At 45.1% G+C, this 13,915-nt stretch overlaps 2 protein-coding genes across 4 annotated transcripts in view; one reads left to right on the top strand and one right to left on the bottom strand.

Moving 5' to 3' along the window:
* Positions 1 to 5,123: 5,123 nt before the first annotated feature.
* Positions 5,124 to 8,266, bottom strand: bmp15 (bone morphogenetic protein 15). Its single transcript, XM_046381150.1, has 2 exons — positions 7,778 to 8,266; positions 5,124 to 7,152 (listed from the first exon to the last, which is right to left on the bottom strand). Exons 1-2 carry the CDS (start codon positions 8,124 to 8,126, stop codon positions 6,140 to 6,142), a joined length of 1,362 nt encoding a protein of 453 aa, XP_046237106.1. The 5' UTR covers positions 8,127 to 8,266; the 3' UTR covers positions 5,124 to 6,139.
* shroom4 (shroom family member 4) overlaps positions 8,208 to 13,915 on the top strand; it is a 50,364-nt gene continuing 44,656 nt past the window's right edge. For 2 of the 3 annotated variants that reach the window (XM_046381144.1, XM_046381142.1), the window contains exon 1: positions 10,427 to 11,273. In XM_046381144.1, the coding sequence (XP_046237100.1) occupies positions 11,151 to 11,273 (123 nt within the window). In that variant the 5' untranslated portion in view covers positions 10,427 to 11,150. Of the gene's footprint in view, positions 8,340 to 10,426; positions 11,274 to 13,915 lie in introns of those variants that run through there. The other variant, XM_046381143.1, reaches the window with a different exon arrangement.

Genomic DNA, 13,915 nt, shown 5'->3' with positions numbered 1-13,915 from the left:
CACCAGCACCTCTTTTATATAGACAGGACTATGATCCCAGGAGAGAGAGAGGAAGCAAGAGGGAGGGAGGGAGGGAGGGGGGAAGACACAGTCCACGCTCTGCCGTCCACCCCTTTTCTTTATCTCTCTTTTCTGGCCCAAATCTGACATTATGTGTTTGCAGAAAACCAGTTATTCCCTAAATGAGGCCATCAAACTTTTTTTACCCCCTCTGTCTCACACACACACACACACTTTCCCTGTCTCTTCTTCTTCTACCGTGTATATACATGCAGATAACGTGAGCACAGGTGGACTTGACAACACACGCGTGATTGGAATGTAAAGGTATGGCAACAGAGAGGCACAGTGGGATAAAAAAGGGTTTAAAAAGCCAAAGAGGTCACAGGATATATATGTGTGTGTGTGTGTGTGTGTGTGTGTGTGTCAACGCCACCAGTAAATGTGAATGAACTCGCAGACAGATAAGGCTTTATCCACCTGCAGAGTCGCCATGCTACAGTATATCTCTGACCTGACGCAATCATACAGTCCCACTTATACAACCCACATGGAATATAAGAGGGCAGTTTGCATAAGCAGACGTGCAAACCAATCTGGAACGTGACTCAGGTGTGCATATGTGTTCTCCATATATTTGAATATAAGGTTGATTTTAAATGTGGGGGTTTTGTCCCAGGCATCTTTTGCTCTGCAGCTGAATCCTGCAGGAAAACATTTGGTTCGCTGGTTCGCTCACAAGTGGGGCGACTGCTGGCCGTGAGTTTTGACCATGTGGTCATTTGCCATCACCTTGTTGTGTTTTTTCATTAGGTAATCATTCCATCTTTAATTTCAATTAAAGTAATAATGATTAAAAAAGCTTTCTAGCTTCTGGGTTCTCATTATGCTGTGCCAGTAATGAAGCGATGGTTCAGGCATGCTCACCTGTACTGGATAAAATGGGAATAAGACACACCTGCACATTTTTCTGGGGTGAATTAGCTTGAGTCAGAGTGTTGGTTGAACCTGAGATGGGTAATAAAAACACGAGGCTGCGTGCACGTGGCTCGATCTCGTCATGTGGGTTAGTGAGACAAAGGTGAGAGCGTCGACGTCTTCGGGAATTCGAGAACGGACTTCTGTTTCCTGCCGGATGGTAACGCAGTTTCAAAAGGCGTCTCAGTTCAGCTCAGAATGTGCCTTCCTGTAAGACGTAAATGAAGAGACTTTAATGCGTTTTTGTCCCTCTGTTTTGGTGAAAGTTACAGAATGATAAAGCACAACAACAACAACAATAACAATACTAACGCTAGTTTTTAAACCAAGTTTTTCAAGGGCAATGCAAGTCAGCCTGGAAGAGACAAAGATGTTTTCATCCAGTGGGATTCCTGGCCAATACAGAAAGGCTGGACGCTAAAGGCAGCTTAATGATAAAAGTATGTTTAAACACTCTCTGAAATGTAAGAACTAAGGCGGGAGAGGGCACACAGTGCACAGTTGATTTAATTAAGAGGCGCAGAGGATTGCAGACGAGGTAATGGAAAATTCCCGCACTGATTCCTGTAAAGTCGACCATCGCCGAAAGGCCTTCAGACGAGCGCGAGACTGACAGGAACCCCTGCATTACATAAACTCAAAACATCTGCATCGTAAATCATCGCCGAGCATGACTCATCAGAGCAGCTGCGAAGACGGAGAAACCTTCAGAGAAGAAGAGCTAAGACGATAGAGTTGGACAACTGCTAAGGTTAGAACTGCATGCACATCCATCATTCCAATCATGGAAAGTATAAAAGTAACCATTTAAAGTGCGTATATTTAATCATTTGCAATTTTGGCCTCTGAAAACTATTTGCAAATAAAGTTTCTTGTGTGCTTGTTGCCTCTTGTGCAATTTTATTTGAGTGACAAAGCCATTCTTGTTGATGGTAGCCCTGGTTCATCTTCTCAATGCTGCCTTCGTGGCCAGTCAGCCACACTCCACTAAAACCTGCTTGACCATCCAGTGTACTTTGAACTTTGATTGGCCCGAAGTAAGCGAGAGTAAATTCCCCCGGACAAACGGATCGAAGGAAGGTCACAGACCTGACCTCATCTGACCAGTTCTCGGTCCTCAAATGTGGCCTGAGCGGGGCGGGTTTAGCAGAAATGGGTTAGATAGATAGATAGATACTTTATTGATCCCGAGGGAAATTCAAGGTTACCCAGAAAGCCACAGTCAATAACTAGCAGATGTGGTGACAGTTTACCTCTGCCAGCACATATATATATATTTTAAAAATCTCTCTCTTTCTGTCTTAAAATGTAATCTGAGGTCATTTTGAATCTAGCAGGAACATACAGTTTCAACACACACACACACACACACATAGACAATATACAAAACCATAACACATATTTAAATTTCAAAGGTTCAGTAAGGAGTTTTCTTGTAAACAACAACGACAAAAAGTCATGTTTGCAGTGTCAGAGAAATGCTTCCAAGGCATGTGTGAGACCTTTCAAAACATTAGCATGGATAAAATGGTGTGTTAAATATTATATAACTAACGCAGTAGTCACAAACAGGTGGACGATCAAGGCAGCTGTGGTGTAAGGTCAGTGTAAGGTTTCACTTTGTGACACTAAAGACACTAACTACTGTCCATTCACACAAAAGTATGTTGAAAAGTATGTGATTATGGACGCAGCGTCATTGTGAAAGGCTAACGTGCTAACATGCTAACTAACGTGGTGTCATTTTCGTATTCTAAATGTCGGTGCGAAAGCATCCAATGCACATGCGCGGTGCTGAAACGGGTTGATGATTGATTAGTTGAATAGTCGGCCAGTCAACAATTTAAAAATACATAAACTGAGGCAAAGATTAGCAGTTGTGTTTAAGCCTCGAGGTGTGCCGCTTTTTTTTCAGCGACAGAAGCTTTTTGTGTGTAATGATTAGTAACAGGCCGCTTCTTCCTCCTGTGACACACCCTCGTTAGGCTTTTATGGGAATCAGTCTTACTAAGCTGTATTGTGTGTGTGTGTGTGTTATTTCTAAGCATTACAACATCTGTCAAAGGAGATCAGGGTGAGAAGGACAAAAGCAGAACACGCAGCAAATCCCAGGAGGAAGCAGACAGGGGAAGTCCAATAAAAGTGAGGATTTCCAGTCACTCTGCAGACAAACGTTACGGTAACACATCAGTACGGCAGAGCCTGCGGTGACATGAGAACAACAACAACAACAATAATACTAACAATGATAATGAATTAAACAGTTCTTTCTCACGATGCTTTCTTGCAAATGGATTTTTTTTTGTGTCTGTTCAGTACATTTTAAAATTCCAAAACAAACTAAAATGAAGCAGCTGCTCAGTTTGCATATGTAACATCTGGTAGGACGAAGATGTTGCATCTGCAGTTATTACTTTACAGGTCACGATGAAATCGAAACGACTTGATTGCACAAAGTCGCTGCAGCAGACGCAGCAGCATCACTTTTCGTTGCGATACACGACTCAAAACAAGCCAAAAGTCCAGAGGTGTGTTCACTGGGGGAAAAAGGTGTGTTTTCAAAGTCTAAACTCTTTGCACACGAGTGTAGTCGCTGTCAGAGTCGCACTGGCTTTTATTAACCTCCTAAAGACACGATCAAGGTCACGCTGCACCTCAGGGAAGTTCAAATCCTAGTTGTTTCCCAGTTATGATGTTGTTCCGCTGTGAGATCTGGGAAGGAGAAACCTGCTTTCTGCTACGTTGTCTGGAGCTATAAATAATCCATAAAGACATGGTTGGATGAGTTTGGTGTGGAAGAACTTGACTGGCCCACACAGAGCCCTGACCTCAACCCCATCCAACACCTTTGGGATGAACTGGAACGGAGATTGTGAGCCAGGCCTTTTGGTCCAACATCAGTGTGTGACCTCACAAATGCTCTGCTGCATGAATGGGCACAAATTCCCACAGAAACACTCCAACATGTTGTGGAAAGCCTTCACAGAAGAGTGGAAGCTGTTAGAGCTGCAAAGCTGTCTGTGTGTTTAGAATGAGACGTCATTAAAGTCCCTGTTGGTGTGATGGTCAGGTGTCCCAACACTTTTGTCTGCATAGTGTATGATAAGAAAACATAATCCATGCAAATCGGTTGCCGCTTAACATGATTACATGCGTCCTTGTGCCTCATTTGCATGAAGGGTTGGGGTCAGTGTGGACCCTCTGACCCAGAAAACAGACAAGGACCTCCAGTCAACCCAGTCGATGTAAACTCTGACACTGATATGGACTCTTGTGGCAAGCGCTGAGTGGCAACACAACAGCTGTTTGGTCTCTGGGAGGCACAATAAAGGCATCACATCGCACCACCTTTAGCCTTCCTGTAGCACAGCACATCTTTAAATGGCAGACTACGTTGTGTGCTTCAGCTGTGACTGGGTCAAACCACTTCATATCATGCACCAACAACACAAACAGCAGTGTAAATATGCAAAGTCGTGGTCTTCTGTTTACGCTTAATTCTCCAGCATGTCACCTGTTTATACTCAGTCATCCTGTTCCAGATTCACAATGCCAAGGCCGAAAAGGGACCACAAATGACAAACCCAGTTTGTTTTTCATCCTTTTTTTGTTTCTGTGTCAGGAAGTTATTCATTAAACCTCTCCTTGCTGGCAGAAACACTTATCTACATACGTATAACAAAGGTTGATTGTTTGTTTGTGTCCACTTTGACCTTTTGCCTTAACGTATATTCCCACACAGCCTTCGTCCAAGGCTTCCCCTGATCGTGAGGTCAAGGGGAAATGGGAGCCAAAATGAATCCACTGTCCATTACATTCATCTTAAGGAACAATTTGAGTGTCTTAATTGCTCAGACTTTTACTTTTCTGTGAAGGAAAGGGACTCAGAAAACAAAGCAGGTTCCCCAAACTGGATTTGGATTCGTTTTTGCTTTTGGAAACGCTGTGTGGGTTTCTGACTTAGTGAGGAGCGCCATCTGTTGGACTAAATGCAGCAATGCACTGTCCGCTTCCTGGAATGAGAATGAGATCATTCTCTGTATTTGATGCTAAAACTGTGCAGTAATCTTCTATACTAAACCTTAAAATTTAGCTTATTTATATGCTGTAGTCTTTTTTCTCCTTCAAGAAAAATGACACAAATATTAGGTTTTAGAAAACATGCATTTTATTTTATTATTCATTGTCACTTGTAATAAAAATTGCATTCGTTTCCACTACAACAATCCTGCTCGTTTTCTTTAACATTCAGCACTGTTGCACCTCTTCTTAACCCATTTTTCATTTTGTAATTTCTTTTCCTCAAGACAGGCCAGTAGCAGCGCTTTTTTCAAGTTTTCGGAGACCCCTCCCCTTATAAATACGTACAAAATGCAAAAATTTCAGATTTTAAACAGCAAAATTGTGACGTTAGAAGGCTTTTACAATTAACATCCAACACGGTCAACCTCTCGTCCATTAAAATGATGTCTTTTAGGAGTGTCTAATTTCCTATAGAAGAACGCACCCTCAAGCTGTGCCAACATGTTATCCAAAGATGTTTTTTTTTCTTTTTACACACAAATACCAGCTTTTTTTTCCTTTTCTCTCTCTCTCTTTTTTTTTTTTTTTTTTTTTTTTTTTTTACACATTTCTCATGACGATGGCAGCCCCCGATGTGAAACACTGATCAGTTTTTTTCTTAAAACAAAACAAAAAGGAAAAACAAAAATGAATACACAGAAAGGCGCAAGAAAGAAAAACTCCATCAGGTAGCTGAATACTGAAGACGGGTTCTACATTTATTTGTTTACAGTTATTGAGTTAGAGCAGTTTTCTTAAAAAAGGTACCCGATGTTTTATCAAATGTTGAAGTTACCCCGAAAGTTCGATTTAGCTTAGCACAGCGCTTTAAACAGCTCCCAGGACAATGACTCAATAGTAAATACATGAACAGTCTGCACAACCCAAAGTTCTTCACAGGCCAGAGTTAAATCCAGCAGCTGCTTTTTAAAGTGCTCCAACAGGGAAGGAGAAGACCTGAATCCACAACAACCTCCTCCTTCCAATCCCGAGCTCGTCGTGGTGAGCCGCCAAGCGAACGACCCATCGGACCCGCCCCCTTTAGTCTCTTTTCTCAGTGCTGAGCATATTAGAGTCAATTGAGCCTCCTCCACAGAGCTTAGCGACACGTGCACGACTCGGCCACCATGTCCTCCAGCTCCCTGTACTCCACCTTCTTCTTGTGCACGACCAGCACGCTCATGGGCATGTACTTGTAAGGCACGCAGGACGGAGGAGGAACGTCCCCGACGCCGAGGTCGTTGATGACCGTCTGGATGATGGCGTGGTTGGGGGAGTGGTATCCGTAGTGGAGAACCCGCGGGCAGTTGCCCTGGCAGAAGCGAGGGTTGTACACGGGCGGCGCGATGAAGTAGTGACCCCAGCCGAGCTCGTCGAAGGACAGGCGGAACGAGTGGAGCTTGCAGCGGTTCTTGGGCGTGCTGGTTTTGCGTTTGTAGTTGGGGATCTCGGAGATGATGGAGGCAGCGGGCGAGTTGGAAAGAGAAGAGGAGGAGGAGGAAGAAGAGGAGGAGGAGGACGAGGAGGAAGTAGGGGCGTTTTTCAGAACATCCAGCGAAGGATCTTTGGGCTCTGAATTTGAAAGGTCCTTGGAGCGGCGGAGGCGAGCTGAAGAATGCCACTGCCCCACTCGCCTCATGATGTCCTCCCCTTCAGTCCCCAGCAAGTCCCCCATCCAGTCCTTCACTTCCCTCTCCTCCTCCACATATAAAAGAAGAGACGGGACTTGGAGGTGAGGCTCACCTCTCCACCTCTTCTTTCCTCGAAGACGAGTCCACCACCGCGAGAGACTGCTGTCCTCTTCGGCGTGCCCGAGCTCCGTGCACCAGTACAGGGCAGTGAGGGTCAAGTGGCTGCCCGGGCCCCGGGTCTTCCCCTGCTGGACGTGCGCGGTGATATCCGTCTCCGTCCACCGCTCGTGGGGCTCCAGGGTGACCAGACTCTCTTTGCCCAGTGAGGTGATCTGAGCCCTGCAGAGGGGGGGCTCAGGGGCCTGGGCGGCGCTTGAGGAGGAAGTGGATGAAGAGCGGAGGTGGATGAAGGAGGCTCTGATCAGCTGCTCCGAGGGAAGAGTGTCCAGGTTGTACTGCACTGTGAAGCTGTAGTGGTGGTCTGAGGGAGGGACACAGGAACAGAAGAGGGGACATCAGCAATTCACACTTTTTACCCAAGATGCTTTGGGTTTATTGTTTGTTTTTTTGTTTTATCAACAGAAAAATGCAACATTATTAAAACCAAGCTGAAATACAGATAAGATTTTTAACAGAAAATCTCAAGAACAGAAAGTCTTTTCAAAAGTAACTCCCACACTTCATTATTAATTTCTGGTTGGAAGCATTTGGGACGTCGGTACAACAAAAGTCGAGTCGGTTTTAGGCATTTTAAATTTGTAAATATTAAATATATCCTGGAATGACGACTCATCCAAACTGCGTGCAAATCTGATTTGAAAGTTTCTAAAAAAAATAAAAATACAGCAAGAACATCAGCCGTCTGCCTCTGGGAATCTGTCAGTCAGAGGCAGGATGAAGTGAATCACACGTTAAAACACACCACTTTATGGCTCACCTGCTCACCTGACATGAAACTGAATTCTGATCAGCGTCAGGAAGCGTTAATCACATCCTCTTCACCTGAGGATCGTCGTTCATTACGCACTTTTGTTATCGTGGAACGTTTTGGTGCCCAAATAAAACGTTCTAGTCAAATTAGACGCGAATCCGAGTGCGAATCTCACCTCTGGACGCTGGCAGGTAGTGCACCGACGACGCCGACGGCCTCAGCAGACGCACCGTGTTGGAGCCGAACTTCCGGTGCTGTTTGGGCCTGCCGTCCGGTTCGGCTGCGCTCTGGTACAAACTCAACATGAACTGCAGGTTCTGGTCCGCTTTCTGCTCGTCCGTCAGCGGCCGGTGGTGCGCGCCTTTGTGCCTTGCGCTCTGCTGACTTCGACGGCTGCGCTTCAGCGTGGTTTGGTGATGAGAGGACATTTTCCGCCCGGACACGACTCCGGTGCAGGTGGAGCACAACAGGAAGACCAGGACGCAGACACGCAGGAAGCTGCGTTTGGAGCCAGTCGCCCTCATGTTTCGAAAAGCCTCTGGTGCTAGCGAGCTCCACCTTCGAGGCTGCAGTTGGCAACCATCCTCCGCACGGCCGAGGACGTGATTTACAGGCTCAGCTGATCACTGGCCGACATGACAATCAACTTCCTCAAATTGGCTGTGACCCCAATTAACCCCTCGGGTGTGCGTGAGCTGCCAATATTGACGTATGGAAGCCACGTGATGTGCGTAAAGGTGCGTAAAAGTGGTAAGATCGACCCTTCTGGTCTTCTAAGCAACTTTTCAAACATTTTTTCTACATGTAACAGGACTCACAATTGTTGATTTACACATACTGATGTTTTTGTTTTCACAAATGTTATGTACTGAACACCTTTATTTTTAAAATCTCATTACATCACGTTTATAAATAAAGTAAATCCATTGTGACCCAGATGAGCAGAACTTTGATTTGCTTAGTTGCCATCAAAGAATTTTGTTTTTATATTTTCATATGTATTTCCATTTTCCCTGTGCAGTATATAAAGTAATACAGTTCACCATAACTCTGAACAGAAAGGATGCAAGTGACTTTAAGGATTTCAGTTTGTGGGATTTGCTTCGCTTTAGCGCCACCAGGTGGCAGAATCCTGCAGTACAAACTGCACCAGTGAGGTGTACTTCTTTAAGTAAAAGAGCTGAGTACTTCTCCCAGCAGTACAAGCGGTAAGTACAGCTACTCTCTTTGGTTTTGCATTGTGGTTTGGTTGTTGGATTGAGACTCCTCCCTGACTTCTCGGTTATGTTTGCACACTCTGATTCAATTATATGTTGTTTGTTCCTTCTTGCACACTCTGAAGCCTGAGAGCTTTGAGATCTTCCGGTAAATTAATTGTTCTCAGAGGGGAAGTGCTGAGTGGATGCTGTAAAACCTGCCCAAAATAAAAAACAAAACAAAACAAAGAAAAGTAGAAGAAGAGAAAACATTTTTTTTGTCCTTTAAACTTGACCTCACTTGAAAGCAGGACTCACCACCAAAGCAAATATTACAGTAAGAGATTCTGAGAAGGAGAAAGAAGAACGGGGATTGATCCGACCAAAACAAACTCCTCGTGGTCTGGATGAGAGGTGAGATGTCTGGGCATGTCAGCATCCCTTTCTCTTTGTTTCTCTCTGTCTTCTCTTCATCACTTGTTCTTTCTCTTGACACACACTCACACACACTCACACACACACACACTCTCAGCTGAGTGGCACTGCGGCGTGGTGGCATTCCACAACAGTGATTATCTGCAATCCCAATCGTTTCAGCGTGCAGAGGGAGAGTGTGGGAAAACTTCAAACTATGGGGGAAATGTTGCAAATGGCTTCTGAGGGAGAGAAACTTACCAAAAGAGGCAGAGCCGAGCTCGACTTCAACATCTCGGAAAACTCCGCTCGGAGATTATGGCTGAATAAATGTGTGTATTATTTCTGTACAGAATAACACAGCTTTAATCACCATGTAAGGAGGTTTGTTTGAAAAGGGACACTTGAACGCCAACCTCGTCTGCCATCTTTTTAAAGGAACAGTTCAGCATTTTCAGAAATATGAGAAGAAGATGGATATGAATGTTTCTGTCAATGCTGCATTCAGGCGATGTCAGAAAACACCATATCCTCCTGTTATTCTGGCAGGAGTATTGACGAACAAACAAATTCAAGCTCATTTTTAATGATCCCAATAGTAATATTGGACTTTATTTAGGTGTTAGTGCCAGGGGTGGTGGGTTGCTGTCAGTAATTCTCAGACACTTAAGTGAAAGGTTTTTATGACTCTTTTGCTAAGAAGAAACACATGCTGGAGAAAACTTGTTTTTTTTTTTGTCTTTTAAACTTGATCTCACTTGAAAACAGCACTCACCACCAAACCAAATATTACAGTTCAGATTTTCTGAGAACAGAAAACAGGACTGAAAAGTTAGAAGTTAAAAAAAAATAAATAAAGAAGCGATTGTCTGATCTGAGCAAAACAAACTCCTTGCAGTTTAGATGAGAGATGAAGTATCTGGGCAATATTTCAGTAAATGTACTTTAATTGTGTTACCCCACTGCTTGCTTGATAGTAAACCATCACACAAATGTAGCATAGTGGATTTATCAAGTAGTATAAATTGAATATACCAAGAAATAATACTAACACAAGTGCAAGTACCTCAAAACTGTGGTGATTCGAGATATTTCCTGTGATATTCTATGTTAGTACGATGTTTTGCTGCCATAAATTGGGTATGTTGCAATCAAATTAGCTGCTGAAGGTTTCTGAGGGGGTCGATGACAAAGTGTCGGGTTTCATGTTTCGAAGTGAAGGCCAGCAAATCACTTCTGACACTGTTTTTTGGTAGGCGATATCACCATGAGCCTGTCTGATGTTATTACAATACAGCGGTTGTTGCGCTTGTAGCCCCTCCCTCTCCTCGCTCCTGATTGGATACATTCAGCCGACTCCTCCTGTCATTGGTGGACTTGTCTATCAATCACATTCGACCGTTCAAAAAGTAGGAGGAGCCGCCTCCCACTTGTCCCAAAGTTTTCCCAAAGTTTGCAGCTCCGTCAAGCTAGACAAAGTAACCGGAAGTATTCGGTATAAATGTAAAAATAAAACAAATATATCTTTTTTTTTAACACACGGAAATACGTAGGATTGGCTTAAGATATGGAATACAGCAATCGGTAGAATTGTGTGAAGCGATATCGAGCGACATTTCAGCTGTAAGACAGACTAACGTCTACTTTTTAAACATCTTGACCGGAAGTTTCAAACGACATAGTGGGCCTAACTTCGACGAACTTGACACCAACTAAAACTAACTTTCTTCCCTCCCCCCTCTCCCACTCACTCCTTCCTTCCATCCTCCATCCATTCGTTGTTGTTGTGCGAGCGGTGATGGAGAAGCCGCGGGACCGCTACCGGCGCCGCTAGCTAGCAGCAGTTCGGGCCAGGCTACCAAACCGTCAGAGAGAGAGAGAGAGAGAGAGAGAGAGAGGAAGGAAAGACGGATACAGCGGAGCGGAGGGAGACAGAGAATGGAGACGGTAGAGCAGCTCGTCTCTTTCCACCACATTCAGGTCCAGTTGAGCGGGGGCGCGCCCTGGGGGTTCACGCTGAAAGGAGGGCTGGAGCACGGCGAGCCGCTCATCATCACCAAAGTAAGCTGACCACAGCGACTGACGTTACTGACACCGATGAGTGTGCCAGACGTGTACGATTCCACGACCTAAAACTGCTTCAGGGTGACATTTTCTCAACTTTTCTGTGTGTAGCTGTAGCATCGTCACACTGAAACTGACTGTAGGGATTGTATCTCGTCAGTATGTGGCTGCTGCAACGTTCCAGCTCCACCAAAACAGCAGTTGTGGTCAGTTTTGCATGCTTGTGTGACTGCCCTCTCATGCATATGTGCTTTTCAGCCCGCTTGGCTGCTGGTCCTTTGGTTTAAACTTTTCAACCCAGTGCAAAAAGTCTGAAAAACTCTACAAACCGCTTCTCCTGCAGCCTTTGTTTTGTATTGAGACTGCTGCACAGTCAGATTTGAAGTTCCACTCCTCCACCTCCTCCTCCTCCTCCTCCTCCTCTTCCTCCTTGTCCTCCTCTTCTGCAGAGAATAAAAAGTTATTGTCCGCAGCTCAAGCAAATATCCGGGTGGGTTGATGTTTGTCAGCTGCCACTGTCTGAATGAAAAGCTCTATATAATGTAATGCAGCGGTTGGGTTCTCAAACCTGGAGGTCAGAGGGTTCCGCCAGGGGTGCAACAAAGGGGTTCCCAAGGCGACACGAGACTCTGTTCATCCGCCTGTCACTTCTGTCACAGGAAGCCTGAACGCCAAAGTGTTGACAGACGACTAGAACCACATCACATGGCTGGGACTGTGGCAGAAATGTGGGAAATCCGTGAAAAGAAAGACTGTGGTGCTCTGAGAAATTGCCGGAATTGCTTTATGCTTGTTTGTCCAGTAGCTTCACGGTCGTTGCGCCTTACATGACGGCTCTCATCGACACCAGCATCTTCACGGCTTATGCGGAATGACATGCAGTGTCGCCTCAGGTGTGTTTTTGGGCAGTTTTAGGGGTTTGTAAGAGATTTAGTGTGTGCTTCAGATTTGTCTTGTGCAATGAAGTTTCCTCTCGGGCTTTTCCTCACTGTGTCACGCCGCGGGCGGCGAGCTGCTGGAAATAAGCAGGGTGTCTTTGAATTACTGCAAGTAATTATTGGTGTGTGTTCTGCTGGGGGTGGTCTGAGTGTGTGTGTGTGTGTTCAGTCCAGTGCATAAGTAGGCCGTCTGAAATGCAACCTCTGCTCTCTCTCTCCGTCTTTCCCTCACTGACTCTGTTGAAAAGTTGCAGCGGCGGTGGTGTAAATGTTGGCTGGTGTGCTTCGATAGTCACCACAGCACCACAGCAGGGAATGGAAAAGCCTGGCTCAGTCATCTGGAAACACACACACACACAGTGTCACACAAAGTAACACAGCCCCTGGGAAAACGTGACTGGGACTGCTAAAGGAGATAAAAATCAGACTGTGCTCTATGGCTGTTTTGTGTCCAGTGGCTAGTTAGAACATGCACACACACACGCACACACACACACACACACACACACACACACACACAAATGCGCAGACAATAAAGTAGCCGAGGCGGTGAGTGCTGGACAGGGCAGAAAAGTGTTTAATGATTAAGTGTTGTTGAGGAGAAAGACAGGAACAGAAAGAGAAGGTGTGTGTGTGTGTGTGTGTGTGTGTGTGTGAGTGTGAGAAAGACATGGGTGTATAATGTGTTTAAGGTTTAGTGAGGGCCAGAGAGTTTCCATCAGCCTCCACACCACACAGAGGTTTACTGTGTCTGTATGGGCCACAGCTGAATACAGTCTTAATCCTCTCACTTCCGAGAGAGAGAGGAGGACGAGTAAATGTGTGTGTGTGTGTGTGTGAGGGGGAATCGGTGTGAGAGTAAGAGAGAACTAAAGGAGTCAGCTACATAAACTCTTGGGACCATCCTGTTTTATAAAATGCCCTCAGATGCTCGTAGCGGCTGATAGCCTTCTCGATAATAAGCCCTCCAATGTGTCCGTCTTCACACCACCGGAAAGCTTCAGTTTATGCATTTTCAAATTCAGAGCTAAAACAGCTACGTCCTAATATATATACAGTATATATATATATTAAAATCGTGTATAATTTACACAGGTTTTTGTCTCTTTGACAAATTCATGTTAACTCCACCTCTTAGCTGTTCCCGCTGCTCTGTCAGCCTGCTCGTTGAGTCGGCTCAGTTTGGACCTTCAGCATGCTGAGATTTAAGCCAGGGGACTGTCACAGTGTCATTTTTGGGAGGGCTGTTGATGAAACAGGTGGTCGAACAACCGATTAGCCAAAAAAATCAAGCAAATTTGCTGGATTTGCTGCCTTTCGCTCGTGTTTTCGCTCTGTTGCGTCGCTGTGCAGCATTAGCCTTTGGGTTTTGGACTGTTGGTCAGAAAACATCCCTGAGAGCTTGAAGTTTAAATACAAATTCATGTATCCCTCCATCCATTTTCTGCCTCTTATCCAGCCTTGGGTTGTAGTACCAGCAGGCTGAGCTAAGCAGCCTGGACCCCATTCTCCCTGCCATCCCCGGGGAATCTTTCCCACATCAGACTGGATATGCAGTAGACTTTCCCCAGTGGGTTTTGTGTCTGTTTGAGGGCCTCTTTCCACTCTGAAGTGACTTTAATACGTTCAGTTTTTAAACAGTTAACCAAAGCAATGTTGAGTGCATGATGTAAAGAGCTGTGAGTCGCAGCCCTGTACTTG

This window comes from Scatophagus argus, chromosome 23 (genome assembly GCF_020382885.2).
Source record: "Scatophagus argus isolate fScaArg1 chromosome 23, fScaArg1.pri, whole genome shotgun sequence".
In the NCBI taxonomy this organism is placed as follows: domain Eukaryota; kingdom Metazoa; phylum Chordata; class Actinopteri; family Scatophagidae; genus Scatophagus; species Scatophagus argus.
Note: the sequence above shows the minus strand (reverse complement) of the source record. Positions and strands in the feature narration are given on the sequence as shown.